Genomic DNA, 16,173 nt, shown 5'->3' with positions numbered 1-16,173 from the left:
TGCCTGTGTGGCCTACCTGATCACCCAGGGAGCCCAGGTAGACCTAGCTGATTACATAGACTACACACCTCTCTACTCTGCTGTGTACTACGGTCACCTGGACTGTGTCCGGATCCTCCTGGAAGCCGGGGCCGACCCCAACAGAAGCATATACGGCCCCGACACCCCGCTCTACTGGGCTGCCAGTACAGGAAGGCTGGACATAGTGCAGACACCCCGGGGGCTCTACTGGGCTGCCAATAGAGGAAGGCTGGACATAGTGCAGGAACTCATCAGGTTCCATGCTGCTGTTGACATGGACATGTCTCCTCTCTGCATCAGTGCTCGATACAACCACCTGGACTGCTTCCGCCTGCTGCTCCAGGCTGGCGTTCTGACCCGTGACGTGGCTTCTCGCCTGCTGGATGAGGTGCTGCATAGAAGGTGCCAGGCGGCCTTCGTCCAGCTGCTCCTGGACCACGGTGCCGACCCGGCACTGGTGGAGGCACAGGCACAGATGGAGAAGAGGGCAGATCCTGATGCGCTCAGGGTCTTTCTGGAGGCCAAGAGATGTCCTCGCAGTCTGGCCCACGTGTGTCGCATCTGGATTCGCCAAGCGCTGGGCACACATCGCCTGAACCAAGTCCACTCCCTACCACTAACACAAGTGATGAAGGACTTTGTGCTCCACCAAAACTGACTTGAAGGACTGTCAGTTTATTTATTTTCATTTCCTTGATTTAGTTCTTCAGTGACTGTGTTTCAAACAAATCCAGGACCAGAGATTAAAATACCATCAGCATACACCACCTGTAGCCAATCCTACTGCTATAATTGGAGAGCTGTGTGTCCGTGTGTGCTCGTTTCATCGTCTCCAGAGTCTCCACCCTAGAATTGAGCGTGTGTAAATTCTGTTGATCTTCGTGAGGTTCAGTTTGCACAGAAACAGCTGTTTTACTTTTATACTTGATTACATTTCAAAGCCTGTAATATTTTGACTTTTAACTTGAGTAAACAAGTTGAATCAGTACTACTTTCACCAGTCTATTTTTACACAGGTAAACTACTTCTACTTGAGTAAAGAATGCATGAAGAACTTTTCCCATCTCTGATCTTAGCCCACTGCTCCACAGAGCGCCCCCGTGTGTCTAATGCGCCTTGGTCTTAGTCCATTTGGAAACAAGATGCAAAGTGCACAGACCGTGTGTGTGTGTGTGTGTGTGTGTGTCTGTCTGTCTGTCTGTCTGTGCAGTGCAGTGAATACTATCAGCTCGTATCCCCCGCCCCCCACCCCAGTTTCTACTTCAGTGTGGTAGGGGCGTCTTCGTTTTCACTTGAGCTGTTGGTGCATTCCCGTACTTTCTGTGTTCTATATTTCTGATGCTTGTTGTCGTCGTCGTCAATGTGTTTATGTGTTTATGTCACCGTGCCCGCTGCAGACCACATTTGAAGTTGTAGATGTATTTCCTTCCGATTTAAATTTTGATAGACACAGAAACACGTTTTGAGAGTGAAAGTGCACATGTACTGTAGCAAAAGCATCTCGACAGCAAAGCATAAAAACCTAGCCTACAACTAATTGGTTCTCCATGGGCCTCAGGCTCAGCTGACAGCCCCCCAAACATGAGGTTTTACAGCGGATAGAGACAGAGACAGATGCACAACGAGAGAGGGGAGAGAGAGAAAGAAAGGCAGGATTTAGAGAGAGGGAGGAAAAGTCAGAGATGAGGGTGTGAGATAGAGACGGAGCTGGAGAGTGGAGAGAGATAGAAAGAGAGACATATTGGGTTGTTGGAGAGAGAGAGAGAGAGAGAGAGTGAGTGAGTGAGTGAGAGAGATAGGAAGAGGATGTGAGGAAGGAGGGTCATATAATGTCAAACTAGCCTGGAAAACAATGAGAGAGAGAGATGGAGGAGAAGAAAGGCCCTTGCAAATCTGCAATGCAGTTTTTATTATTATTATTATTATTATTACTATCCCCCCCATTTTCTCCCCAATTTTACTTGGCCAATTTTCGCGCTGCTCCACCCTCTGCCGATCTGGGGAGAGCCGAGACTAGCACCATGCTTCCTCAGACAAATGCGCATTTGCCAGCCACTTATTTTCACCTGACAGCTTCACCGGCAGGCCGTAGTACGTACGTGGGAGGATCACGCTATTCCCACCAGTTCCCTTTGCCCCGAACAGGCCCCCCGACTGACCAGAGGAGGCGCTAGTGCAGTGACCAGGACGCAATCCGGTTTCCCACCCGCAGACACAGCCAATCGTGCCTGTATGGACGCCCGGCCAGGCCGGAGGTAGCACGGGGGCGCGAACCAGCGACCCTCGTGTTGGTAGGCAGGGAATCTACTGATACACTACCCGACGCCCCTTGCAGAGTTTTAAAAGCATTTTGTAGTTTTCATATGCATGCACTTTGGTGGTTTCTTTCTCTCTTTCAGTTTCAATGATCTATAGAGGAAAAACGTTTTGGGTCAAAGTTCAGCAGGTTTTCCTGAATATAAACCGATATGAGAGAGAGGAATAGAGAGAGGGGACAGAGGGGAAAATTTGCCATGAAGATAGACAGCTCAGTTGTATGAAAGCATGGAGAGGTTTTAGAAATAACCCGATCTCCCAATTTTTTTTAAATAGCAACGTTTTGGACCAATTTTGGAGCCAAAATTGTAACATAGCAACGTTGGTCCAAAACGTTGCTATTTTAAAAAATTTGGGAGATCGGGTTATTCCTAAAAACCTCTCCATGCTCCTCTCCATGCTTCAGAGACCCCCACGGACCCCTCTAACCTCTCTCAGACCCTAACCCTAAACCTAACCTCTCCCCAGACCTACATACATAGCAACGTTGGTCCAAAACGTTGCTATTTTACAATTTCTTTGGAGCCTTTTCAGACTGTGTTGTCTGGAATGTCTATAAATGCATTTCAATAGCCTACTTGTAGCTTCTGTATTTCCTTGTACAGCACAGCACAGTGTTATTATGCCTCGTCTGTGGTTGCACTTGTCACTTGTCCTCATGTTAACAAGCTCCATTCCTTGTACATGTTCTGTACCTTGAGATAGGCAGTGATTCTGATTGAAATTCTGCGCGCTATAGTGCCAACACAGCACAATGCACAGCCTCATCCCGGCCCTTCTCTCATCTCCATACATAAAGCCATCTGTCTACTCACAATGAAGCCCAACTTGCCTGAAGTAGAATACAGATGTTCTCGCCGAAGCCACGGCATACAGATGTTGTCGCTGTGGCTTCTTCACACTCCTCGCCTGTGGAAAGAAAAGAGGTCATCCATACAAGGGAAACCAGAAGTAGCAATAACACACATTTGAAGAGGTGAACAGAAATGCAATACGTCCACACTAGGGATGTCACAATATATATATATATATATATCGCGATACAAAAACGTGACAATATGTATCGTTGAGATGAAATCTCATATCGTGAGAAAAAGAAGCTGAACATGGTGGCACTGATCTGCATCTGATTGCATGCTCGCTCTCCTTTTCATTGCTTTGTTTGAACAGACGAGGGACGTTACAGACACGGAGGATGAAAATGGTGAAATTACTCAAATTAGCGTGGAGGATGCCCCCTCAACTTACAAATCGATCGCAAAAAAATATTGTTAAAATATCGTATCGTATCGCTATTGTGAACCCAATATCGTGTATCGTATCGTATCGTGAACTGAGTGTATCGTGACACCCCTAGTACACACACAGAGATGAGTAAAAGGCAATGAGGCAGAAAAAGGAAATAGTGATGATTTCCCACAATGCAACATGACCAGTTTTCGATCAATAGATCTAATAGATCTAAAACAAACATGGCCGATCGACTTCTGCTTTGTCTTAGTTGGGTAAAGATCAGTTCTAACGATTTCCAGCAATGTTAAAAAGTGAACTTGTGTCTGTGATTACTTTATTATTTTGTTTCAACGGAGCTATAAACAGCGGTTGTCATTGACATATCTTTTTGCTGGGGATGAGTAATAGGCCAAAGCAGCCACACTGTTCCATGCTCGAACCCGACAACTTTACTTACCACCCACACACTGGTAACCCTTCCACGCCATTCAATTAGATTCCCACCCCCGCCCCCACTTGGACCTTATTTCTAGCTTTAAATAGGATGTTTAAGTCACCCTGATAAGTTTGGTTTGATATACACGTACTGAAACCATCACGTTTTGAACTGTGACCTGGTAAATGAGGAATATGCGGCATGGGTAATTTACGTGCTGTAAATAGCTTATTGTCTGACATGCAGCGGCTCATATCCTTATCATATTATTGTAGAGAGACAATGAGAAAATTCATGTAATCCATATGACATTATTCTGGATCGGCTCAAATACAGGCGGCCATCGAATTCAAATGAATCGTCTATATTCAGATAAATATATCAGCAGTGTTAGCATGCTAGGCTGCTACAGAGCGGCTACAGGATGTGCTTTGACCATATCCATCAAACCGCCTGCCTGTGTGCAACACACCTGTGTTCATGTGTTCAGAATACGTCAGCCGTGTTCTGAAAAGGCTCTGTACTGCAGACGTGGTCGCACACTGGGGGATGATGCTGTGTGAAGAATTCCACTAGTTCAGCCAGCAAGCCTCGGCACACTGTGAAGTCCAAAGTCAATTTCCTCAAACGTGCTCTTTTCTCGGTAAGAACCTGATGAAATGGTGCTTCCGCAGCGAGTACACCGCTGCTTGGCACGTTAGCAGCTGCTCGGTGGCCAGCAGCAGAAGGTTCCTGATGAGAACATACCCAAGCGTGTCAGGGTGAAGAAGAGTGCTGAATGGTCTGACGCAGAGTCGCAGTGTCCAGCAGAATCCATGTGATGATCCTGTTTTGTTTTTTTTACTACAACTCACAGCTGGCACAAATAGGAAATGTTTTATGACCTGAAAAACAAAACAAACCGTCATGGCCTGACTGTGCTGCACTAACAGTAGGCTACCCTACACAACAATACACAACACTACAGTACACTACACTACACTAGAATACACAACACTACGCTACGCTACACAACACACTGTTTCAGCCATACATTTCTGTAGCATTACTAATTGGAAGGCCAAACAAGCAGACCCACAGCACCGCAGCTGCATCCACAACAAACTGATGATCTATTATGCAAATGTTATGTGAGCACATGGAACCTGGCGTAACAACAACATGAATCACTGTGAATGTTTTCTATAATAAGATAGGGGACGGGACAAAAAAAAAAAAAAAAAAACTCTTTGCTTGCACACATTACAGGAACGTTGCCTAAAGGAAAATAGGAAAAACAAAAGATACAAAGGTATAAAAGAGTTATTTCTCTGGGAATTTACTACAAAGAAATGTGGCTTGTATAGACTCATCTCTCCTCTCCTCTAATGCTTTGGGGTGTAATATGATGCAATAAGCTACATGATTATCATATGTTAAAATCTGTAGACCTGCTTTGGAAAGCACTTTTAGCAGAGTGCTCAGAGGTTGCACAGCCTCAGAGGTGTTTAGAGCAGGTCTTACTCACAGAGGTTGACAGCCTCAGAGTTCTTTAGAGCAGGTCTTACTCACAGAGGCTGTCAGCCTCAGAGGTCTTTAGAGCAGGTCTTACTCACAGAGGTTGTCAGCCTCAGAGGTCTTTAGAGCAGGTCTTACTCACAGAGGTTGCACAGCCTCAGAGGTCTTTAGAGCAGGTCTTACTCACAGATGTTGCACAGCCTCAGAGGTCTTTAGAGCAGGTCTTACTCACAGAGGTTGACAGCCTCAGAGTTCTTTAGAGCAGGTCTTACTCACAGAGGCTGTCAGCCTCAGAGGTCTTTAGAGCAGGTCTTACTCACAGATGTTGCACAGCCTCAGAGGTCTTTAGAGCAGGTCTTACTCACAGAGGTTGACAGCCTCAGAGGTCTTTAGAGCAGGTCTTACTCACAGAGGTTGCACAGCCTCAGGGGTCTTTAGAGCAGGTCTTACTCACAGAGGTTGTCAGCCTCAGAGGTCTTTAGAGCAGGTCTTACTCACAGAGGTTGTCAGCCTCAGAGGTCTTTAGAGCAGGTCTTACTCACAGAGGCTGTCAGCCTCAGAGGTCTTTAGAGCAGGTCTTACTCACAGAGGTTGTCAGCCTCAGAGGTGTTTAGAGCAGGTCTTACTCACAGAGGTTCACAGCCTCAGAGGTCTTTAGAGCAGGTCTTACTCACAGAGGTTGCACAGCCTCAGAGGTCTTTAGAGCAGGTCTTACTCACAGAGGTTCACAGCCTCAGAGGTCTTTAGAGCAGGTCTTACTCACAGAGGTTCACAGCCTCAGAGGTCTTTAGAGCAGGTCTTACTCACAGAGGTTCACAGCCTCAGAGGTATTTAGAGCAGGTCTTACTCACAGAGGTTGCACAGCCTCAGAGGTCTTTAGAGCAGGTCTTACTCACAGAGGTTGACAGCCTCAGAGGTCTTTAGAGCAGGTCTTACTCACAGAGGTTGACAGCCTCAGAGGTCTTTAGAGCAGGTCTTACTCACAGAGGTTGACAGCCTCAGAGGTCTTTAGAGCAGGTCTTACTCAGAGGTTGTCAGCCTCAGAGGTCTTTAGAGCAGGTCTTACTCACAGAGGTTGCACAGCCTCAGAGGTCTTTAGAGCAGGTCTTACTCACAGAGGTTCACAGCCTCAGAGGTCTTTAGAGCAGGTCTTACTCACAGAGGTTGACAGCCTCAGAGGTCTTTAGAGCAGGTCTTACTCAGAGGTTGTCAGCCTCAGAGGTCTTCAGAGCAGGTCTTACTCAGAGGTTGTCAGCCTCAGAGGTCTTTAGAGCAGGTCTTACTCACAGAGGCTGTCAGCCTCAGAGGTCTTTAGAGCAGGTCTTACTCACAGAGGTTCACAGCCTCAGAGGTCTTTAGAGCAGGTCTTACTCACAGAGGTTGACAGCCTCAGAGGTCTTTAGAGCAGGTCTTACTCACAGAGGTTGACAGCCTCAGAGGTGTTTAGAGCAGGTCTTACTCACAGAGGCTGTCAGCCTCAGAGGTCTTTAGAGCAGGTCTTACTCACAGAGGTTGACAGCCTCAGAGGTCTTTAGAGCAGGTCTTACTCAGAGGTTGTCAGCCTCAGAGGTCTTTAGAGCAGGTCTTACTCACAGAGGCTGTCAGCCTCAGAGGTCTTTAGAGCAGGTCTTACTCACAGAGGTTGCACAGCCTCAGAGGTCTTTAGAGCAGGTCTTACTCACAGAGGTTGTCAGCCTCAGAGGTCTTTAGAGCAGGTCTTACTCAGAGGTTGACAGCCTCAGAGGTCTTTAGAGCAGGTCTTACTCACACGTGAATTGCGTGTAAATTGCCTCATTCCTTGTGTATCATACGGAATTTGACACTGTGGCTTCTAGCATGGCTGACCGTTGTCATATTGACATGTCATCTGTCTGTCCCATTCAAATGGAGATTTCCTCTGCCGCCAGTTCATACTATGAAGAAGACACAATGATTGTCATCCAATGGTGGAGCTTTAGGCCGTGTTGGGACCCATGAAAAAGTGCTTAGAAAATGAGTTTCGTTCCCATGTCATGGGCACTACTCATTCAATGCATTTTTTCATAGACAATACCCTTCTGGACTTTGGGTTAAAAGTTCTACTCATAATATCCTGCAGTATTTTGTCACAAGCCAGAAATGTATAAACAGTTTATAACCAAAAAACGAAAATCTTGTGCTGCTGTTTTTGCTTGTAAAATGTGTTTTTGGCAACACAAAATCTTTCTCAAATGTCATAAATGCTAAAATGCATATACTTAACATCTGAAACAAGTATTGGTGCCTTTAGTTTACTCATATGTGAATTTAGATCATGAAATGTAGCATATTTGTTAAAGAATATGCTTCAACTTAAGTGTTTGCCACACAGTACAATGAAACCTCCACAGTAAATTGTGCCAAAAGCTTATGTTTCATACATAAAAAATGTCTCAACCTACTGTGTAATGAAAGGTAGAAAAGAAAATCAGGGCACCTTGGACCAAAATGGCAGAAAATCTATCAAAATGTTACCACGCCCCCTAAATTGGAATAATGCAAAAAATGGACAAGACTAAAAATTAAAGTACTAGAGGTCAGAATTATTACAACATATGGTATGAAACATTTATTCAAGTACCACAAAGTGTCACAGCATCTGTCATTTGTACACCCCCCCCCCCCCCCCCCCCGCCAAGGAAATATATGAAAATACAAAATAGCATACAAATGCATCACAATAAAACCTTCTGTTGGCTGTGTAAGTAGTCTGTGCTGTTTGCATTTATGCATTGCATTTAACTGGATGTAGGCAGTGTGGCAATTCTTTAACAATTTAATAATTCTTGAACAAAACAAGTAGTAGGCCTACATAGTAACATGTTGGGTTACTCATCCCTATCACTTTCATCAGAGTCATCATCCCATGTACCTCTTTCTTCTGTTTCCTTTGACACATTTTCACAGTCCTGGCAGTGACATAAATCAGTGCAAGACAGTTTTGCAGACATGCATGAACATCTTCCAGTTTCACATTTGCTTTTTTTACAATTACAGTGGACTACCTGCAACACACTATCAGGGGCAGGATTTCTAGTCATCCATGTTACTGTTAACTCCCCATCCTCCATGCCCCATCCATTGCCAATGGGTGAAGGAGCACACATCCTACTAGTCAGAGAACGTCTCATCACTGCTGCTTGGTAGTTTGCCCTTTTGCAATGTTGGTGGAGAGCATCACTTGTTGGGGGAATGGACAGTTCTGGCAAAGCTGATGATGCCGTACAAAATGATTTGTACCTTGCATCGTTCACGTTTTTGGCAGATGATTGGCCATACAGGTGGCACACATATTTGCTCAGTGTGTTGAAAGTTGACTGGTCAAGGTTAAAACTGCTGCCAAGATTTGTGAACCCAGTCAGGTATTCTTCTTTCTGGCAAGCAAGAGAAAATGTCTTCCCTTTGCCCTTGCCATGAAAGGCACTGGTCGAGTCACAACCTGTGAAGGTATGGATGCCAATGAGTGCAGAACAAACACTGGTGCCAAGAGCTGCTGACACCTTAGCCACATCAATGATCCTCGTTCTGTTGCCTACTCCTGTGAAGAAATACAAGCTACACTGTAAATCTTTCTGCAGACTTACAGCAATCACTGCCACGTCAGTATCGGGGCTTTTGATGACTACAGTTTGGTGTTCTTGTGCAGCATGCTGTGCATGTACAAATACCCTAGTGTCATATTCCTCATGGTCACATGTCAGTTCTTGAACAGCAGTGACAGTTTGTGAACCCTCTTTTACGGAAACACAGTGACACAGTTCTCCATGTGCTATGTACAAGCTGAGGTCCCTGCCCAAAATGGTGAGGTCAGCATCTCGCCATGCAACATAGAGGAATTCTGCCAGTTCTGCTTTGTTTGTTCCATCTGATAGAAACTTTTTCCATTGCGTTGGTGCCTTTTGATCCCGTCCATAGATTTGCACCCGTTGTGTACCGACCACAGCCCTACGTGACCGCTCTAGGTTCTTAATGCTAATTTTTGGATACTGGTCAATGACAAAGTCTATCCGTGTACACTTGTGCTGCAGAGCTAATTTGAGCACATACTGTAGTACGTTTTCAGCCAATTCTCCAAAGGTAGCCGGTTTGGAACGAATGGCTTGAATGACTGCCATGCCATCGAAGAGAATAGCTCCATCTGACGGAACTTGTTGAACTAAGCAGTCTTTGTCTTTGTTCTCCAATATATTCATCAGAGCTGATTTGTTTGTTTTAGCTAGTGACCCGTCAGTACTGGCTAAAGGATATGAAACCGTTCCCAAGGAGTAGGACAGAACTTCCCTCAGGTCTATCTTTCTAGTTTGACCAACAATGAGTAGTCTGGAGAACAGTTTCTTGTCAGCACGCAGAATCACATCTTTGCCTGCTGCAGATTTCTTCTTTGTCTTTGCCTGGTCACTGAAGGTCTTCAGTTTTTGTGCCTTGATGGGGGCGAAAATGTCGACTGATTTTGACAACAGTCTTTGGTCCAAAAAGACTTTGACAGCTTCTTCACCTCTTTCTTGTGCTGCAAGCAAATCATTCTTGACATCTTCAGCTGCTACTGTCCCTGAGCTAAGACAAACAATGCCATCTTGGTGTATGTCAAATGGGTTCAGCATAGAATCTATGGTGGAACTTATTCTGGTCACAGCATTTTCATCGGCATGAATCCGTGTTTGGTCCAGATCTTTTCGTCTCCGTGTTTCAGGAGATTTACCAGCCATTGACTCACATTGTCTAGCTATGGCAGCTCTTTCATGTTGTGACAATATCCAGCGAGACACTGCAGCCCGATTCAGTGTTATCCCTGTCCAGCCACCCTTTGTCTTGGAATCTCTATTGCATGTTTGCTCAATAGCCTGGTCACAAGCAATGGAGGCAAATCCATGGGCACTTTGACGTTGGACAGTCCACTGGCCTTTTACACTGAGGTCTTTGTGACAAGAAGGATGTGTGAGAGGCAAATTGACCATTTCCAGCCAGTATGAAGGCAAATACCTAGCATAGTTTACACGGTCGTAAGCAAAAAACCATGCCATCATCAGGCGCACTGTTGACAGGTGAAGCTGCCAGTCTGATTCACGTGTTGCTCTCACAAACAGCAGTAGTATTTGTACCATGTCAATGTATGAACTCCAGAAGGCAAACGTTGGGTTTTCTGCACTTCTCGTTTCCACAAAGACGGCATACTTTGAACACATTTTGTCAAAGTTCTCATTTGCACACAAAACATCCATTGTTCTGTCTGGGAAAGCGTCTTTGATCTCAGTGATGACAGCCATGCACTCATCTCTCTCCTCTGGTGTTAATGAGTCTAGGAATGTGCTGAATCTGGCACGTTGCAGACTCTCATACATAAGTTTGTGTGCCCTCATGCTGCGGTTGTAATGATGACCACTGATCACACCATTGATGGATCCTTGGGCAACGACTTCAGACTCGATGAGTATGTCTTGCAGTCCTGCATCACCAAATCTTTTTCCTAAAATGCCTAGGAAGGACATGCATGTATGAAACTCACCTAGTCTAACCACAAGACGCTTTGTCAACTCATCATCTTTCCAGCGGATTTGCTGAGCTTTGGCATATATAGCTTGGTCAAAAACTAACACTACATGGTCCAGTTCTAGCTGATCAGCAAGTTCAACACTTCGCTTCAGAATAGTGTTAACTGTTGACATCTCTGTCGGTGAAGCCTCAATGACTGGAAGATAATACAGTGCTGACTTAGGTAGAGTGGCATCACTTTGTAGCATTGTGTGGAAACCTGTCCAGCCTGGTACTGTACATGCTTCAGCATCTGTGTTCTTCACTAAAACATATGCCAGTTCTGTTTTGGCAGCAGACACAGTGTTCAACCTGTACGTTTCCACCTGCAATGGAACACTTTCATCCTGAAGCAAGTTCTGTGGCCCTTGTCTTTTAGTCTGTGGATAGTGTTGTAGCGGGATGCTAGGAGGTGCTTTGAATGTGTAAACTGACTTCGGCAGTGGCTGTCTGTCTGGTCTAGACATTGTTTCAACAACAGAACTTTGTACCATAATGCCATTTGTATGGTGAGTAGTTCCACGACCTGACAGTGTCTCCTCCCCAAAATCGATGTTATCCCACACCAGTATGGTTGGTGCCTTCTTTGAGAACCCCTTAGGGATTTTGTCTCTGCCCTCTAGAAGTTGTAGTGACGCTAGGCTAGTGTCTAGACTGACAACTGTGTTCCATGAAGCACAGTGTCCTAATCTGTTCAGTAGTGACAGAACATTGGATGAACCTGTTAAATGGCGAACAGTTAGACCAAGACACAGTGACTTAGGCGTCTGCTTCCGACCTTTAGAAGCAAGATACACAATGTCTTGACAAACAGATAAAACTTTTAGGTTCACATCTTCAGGAATATCAACATAATGGTCTAGTGTTGGTTCCTCTGTTGCACCTATAATCCAGGAAATCACATTGAATAGTTCAACTGGCACAACAGATTTTGCGTCAGAAACATTCAAATCCTCTGCTGTGGGAGGCCAGGGGCATTTCATCCCGGGAGTTTCATTCACAAGTCTCTTCAATATCAGTCCTGCACTGTACAGTGTCCTTGTGTGCTCTGTAGTTTGTCCAGATGTGTGTTCATTGTCACTTTCAGCTTGGCTTACCTCGGTTGACTCAGTTGTTGTCGTGTCTGATGGATGCGGTAGCCTGTCTAACAGTGTATCTGCTGATAATGTTTCAACAAAAACCAGTTCGGAGATGTTGCGCGTTGCAGGGCTGTGAAACACCAGCTGGGGGAAATCACGGGCCAACCGCTTTTTCAGTTTATCCTGCCTGCAACATGAAAATATAGAAAAAGACGAGCACAAATGTATAAATAAAGGGATTTTTTTCACAATGACAAACAAATACATTTAAACATACTGTCAGCCTTTCTTGTGAGCGAATAAATCAATAAAATGGAAACTTTTCAGTATGAAAGAGGTTCTTTTTTATTTACTGAACTGTCAAGGACACAGTTACCTGTAGTCTGAAGCATCAATATCCTCATTCTTCTTAACGATGTCTATGAATTTCTTCCTTAGTTGGTTCATTTTCAGGATTTCTTGTTTATCGATAATCCTTTGACGGATGACTCGTTCGCAGAATATCTTGTAGCTGGCAGCAAAGGGTTGTTCATTTCTGAAAACACACACACGCAGACAAAAAAATACTTAACATGTGCAAAGAGGTCTGCTGTCAACATTGTATCTAAAGACAGACAAAATAGTATTTGTTGTAGGTCAAAGCCTTACTTTTGAAATGTGCAGTGTTAATGCAATGTAATAACTCACACTTCATCTGTGGTTGCAGTATGTGTTGCCGTAGACTTTGACAAGGACCTTGTGTATTCTCTGTAACAGGACCTGTGGTAACGCACTTCCAGAGACACACAGTCTTTGTCTTTGATATGCAAAAGAACGCTAGAGTCTTCCTTCTTCTCAGCAGCCTTCCGCAACTGGCCTGAAAACAAAAAAAAGTTATAATCAGCTTTACTGTCAAATCACACATTTTATAATAAAAAAAAAGTGGGTGACATTTGTTTTTGTATCTTTTATCCATTGTATTGTTATTACAAGAAAAAAGAGGTGGGGGGGGCAAGGAGATCAAGGCAATAAAATAAAATGCTCCCTCTCTCTCTCTCTCTGTGTGTGTGTGTGTGTGTGTGTGTGTGTGTGTGTGTGTTGGTTTGGGGGCTGTAAATAACACAGTGAACAATGGGCCAGCTGGCACTTGTGACCTGCCCCCCCTTGGTGTTTCAGTCTCTGTTCTGTAGATACACATTTTTTTTATCAATGATAAGTAATATAATATAATATATAAATCAACTACATCACAAGACCACCGCCTTTTCTGCCTGTCTATCTGCACACTTCCTTGTTCCATGTTTTTCAGTCCCGTGTGTGTGTGTGTGTGTGTGTGTGTGTGTGTGTGTGTGTGTGTGTGTGTGTGTGTGTGTGTGTGTGTGTGTGTGTGTGTGTGTGTGTGTGTGTGTGAGATAGAGAGAGAGAGAGAGGGGGGGGGTCGCTTACCTGCAGACACTGTCTCTGCTTGTGAAAGTTGATCCTTCTTCCGTTTTCCACCAACAGTAATATATTTGTCCACCTTTTTACAAATGATGCAGATGGCTGGAAGGACAGGGCCAGCAGAACGGACGGGCAAACCTGTCCGAGACCGAAGTTTCTTTCGGGGGGTTTCAGACGTGGCTCCGTCGGGGCCGATGCTGTCCGAGGCTGCGGCTGCATCTGGTTCTTCTTCTCCCCCCCCCTGCACCATCTGTGTGCAGCGTTTCTCAGCCAAACCCAAACGTCTTTTACAAATAAAGCGACGGTAACACGTCGCGTGAAATCCAGCGTCCTCGGGAACATGGTCAAAATCCACGTCCACGCAATGTTTAAAAGTTTCAGCGATAACTTTACTATCGCCGTCCAGACAAAGCCACTGTTTGACGACAGACCTGTAAGTGTCCCACCTTGTCTGGGTAAAATCCTGCACGTCCTCATTCTGTACTGACAAAAAGTGCATATAGCATCGTTTGGAGTCCTTTGATTCCCGGCTTTTACGCACTTTTTTCCGCTGTTTTGGTTTCTTTTTCCCCTCTTCGCTGCTTGAACTGGTGGTCGCCATGGCTCTAATGTTATTACGGCAAGGGAATAAAGCGGCTACGCGATTGGTCCACGTGACCAAAACCACACCACTCCCCTTGCACAGATTAGTACGCCTAGTAAGAAATAGTGCCGTCTTTGACCACTGATTAAAAAAATACTGCAGGATAACACGAGTAGAACTTTTTTATTTGTACTTTCTACCTATAGATCTCTTTTATGGAGAAAAAAGTGTGTAGTGCCCCTGCCGTGGGAACGGAACTAAACGAAAATGCTAGTCACAATATGGCCTACTTCCTCCACACTCCGTCAGGTCAGGATTTAGTAGCGGGGAAAGTGCACGCATTCACTTGTTTGATTTTAATCATAGTCTGTATTCCGAAATGGTTGTGTGGGGCTTTACTTTAGGTGAGGTTTAGAGCTTTACGTTGCCATGAATTATTCATCCCCCACTTAAGTCTCCAGCTCCTTATCACACTATTGTGTTTTGACGGGATGGGACTCATCAGATGTGTGAAAATAGTTTCAGAGTCGAATGGTGCCGACGTTATCAGTGGGAAACAAGGAGGAGAGAGAGAGGCATTCACACTTACACACATCACCCAATTAATTGTGTGTGTGTGTGTGTGTGTGTGTGTGTGTGTGTGTGTGTGTGTGTGTGTGTGTGTGTGTGTGTGTGTGTGTGTGTGTGTGTGTGTGTGTGTGTGTGTGTGCACACCTATATGGCTAGACAATTAGTGATGTCAGAAGGTAATGTGTAAAGAAAATGTTAAAAGGATTTCTAAGCATGAGTAAACTGCTGGCGATCAGATGTCAACCCCCGCCAGTGCTCGAATAAACGTCTCCAAACATGTTTGATGTGAATGTGTTCTTAGAGAGCTGACAGCCATCAGACTCTATGCAGCTTCCCATGGAAAAGCCTCAGCCATCAGGTGGGTGAAGCAGGGTGCCTGCATGGTCGTCTAACAATATGCTGCATGACTTTTCACAGTCCTATGATCCAGACACTTCCTGACCTGCACATATTTCTGCACATTTTCTGCATGTAGACTTTGGGGGCATATTTTCTGCACGTACTGAGAATGTGTGTGATGCTGTAAACAACATAGTATGTGTATGGCCCCGGCCCCTGGACTATCTCAATCCGGCCCCCAACGTCCTCAAAGAAAAACAAAACAACCCCCAAAATCTCAACAAAAGGCAGAATTATGTTAGTAAATCTCACAGCCATTGGATTTGTATCACTACTATATCGGAGATTAACGAGAAATTACCAATAACAGCCGGAGAGAGGGTTAAAAATAGTGAGACTCCCGCGACTATTGGCAGGTATGATGTGTGAACCTTTGCTTACTTTCTGTAAGTCAGTATGGCCCTCTGGAAAAAATGGTGCCCACCCCTGGTATAATGCATAACAATGTGCAATGTTGGGCAATTTCAACATGTTCTAGTGTTGAAATTGTCGACTGTACAGATTCACGTTTATTGCCACAGTAGGTCATCAGATTACGTATGATGAATTTTGCTTAGTATGCAGTGCGGTCACATGAATAGTCAGAAGACAAAAACATATACAAAAATACATACTGTACATCTAAGTCAAAGAAATGGTGTGCTCAACTCAGCCTTATAAACGTACATCGGGTGGCGGCCCAACAAAGCATGAAAAGTCAGGTGAAACTGGCAGCACTCACAAGTTCAAAAACTAACAAACATGCATTTGCTAGATCCTAATGTTCTTCTGCTCTTCTTTGATGTATCCTTTTGCTTTTTGCTGCTGTAATGGCCCAAGATGCACTTCTCCCTCGCTGACTCTCTCCTCTTTCATTCTGGCCTCGTCTCTCTCCATCTCTCTGCTGCTCAGCAGGACTCATCTGCCACAGTGTCACTTTGCTAACTTAGCACTGTGACAGCGCTCTGGTGTCTCTTTTCCAGCTTTGCTCTCGCTCCATCTTGACTATGTGTTTTCATCTCTGAACCTCCATCATTCTGCCACAGCTCCACCCTACTGAGCCCTGCAACATGTCACTCCACAGTGGAAGAGGC

At 44.9% G+C, this 16,173-nt stretch overlaps 1 protein-coding gene across 2 annotated transcripts; it reads right to left on the bottom strand.

The window, feature by feature from the left end:
* Positions 1 to 9,435: 9,435 nt before the first annotated feature.
* On the bottom strand, positions 9,436 to 14,343 carry LOC310788782 (uncharacterized protein). 2 transcript variants are annotated; one of them, XR_014553308.1, is made up of 3 exons: positions 13,555 to 14,343; positions 12,506 to 12,985; positions 9,436 to 12,316 (listed from the first exon to the last, which is right to left on the bottom strand). XR_014553308.1 is itself a non-coding variant. In XM_083650357.1 (3 exons), exons 1-3 carry the CDS (start codon positions 14,147 to 14,149, stop codon positions 12,502 to 12,504), a joined length of 927 nt encoding a protein of 308 aa, XP_083506483.1. In that variant the 5' UTR covers positions 14,150 to 14,343; the 3' UTR covers positions 9,436 to 12,501. The 2 variants fall into 2 exon arrangements, 1 of the variants encoding a protein (XP_083506483.1); XM_083650357.1 differs by having other exon boundaries at positions 9,436 to 12,664; positions 12,817 to 12,985.
* Positions 14,344 to 16,173: the final 1,830 nt, after the last annotated feature.

The sequence above is a fragment of the Poromitra crassiceps genome (genome assembly GCF_964638095.1).
Source record: "Poromitra crassiceps genome assembly, chromosome: 14".
Lineage (NCBI taxonomy): Eukaryota > Metazoa > Chordata > Actinopteri > Beryciformes > Melamphaidae > Poromitra > Poromitra crassiceps.
The sequence above is the reverse complement of the archived record's forward strand: the minus strand, read 5'-3'. Positions and strand labels throughout refer to the sequence as shown.

Coding starts and splice junctions, on each gene's coding strand:
- LOC310788782 (XM_083650357.1), bottom strand. CDS start 14,149: ATGGCGACCACCAGTTCAAGCAGCGAAGAGGGGAAAAAGAAACCAAAA. Junction 12,986..13,554: donor AGCAGAGACAGTGTCTGCAG/GTAAGCGACCCC, acceptor TTTTGTTTTCAG/GCCAGTTGCGGAAGGCTGCT. Junction 12,665..12,816: donor ACTGCAACCACAGATGAAGT/GTGAGTTATTAC, acceptor GTGTGTTTTCAG/AAATGAACAACCCTTTGCTG.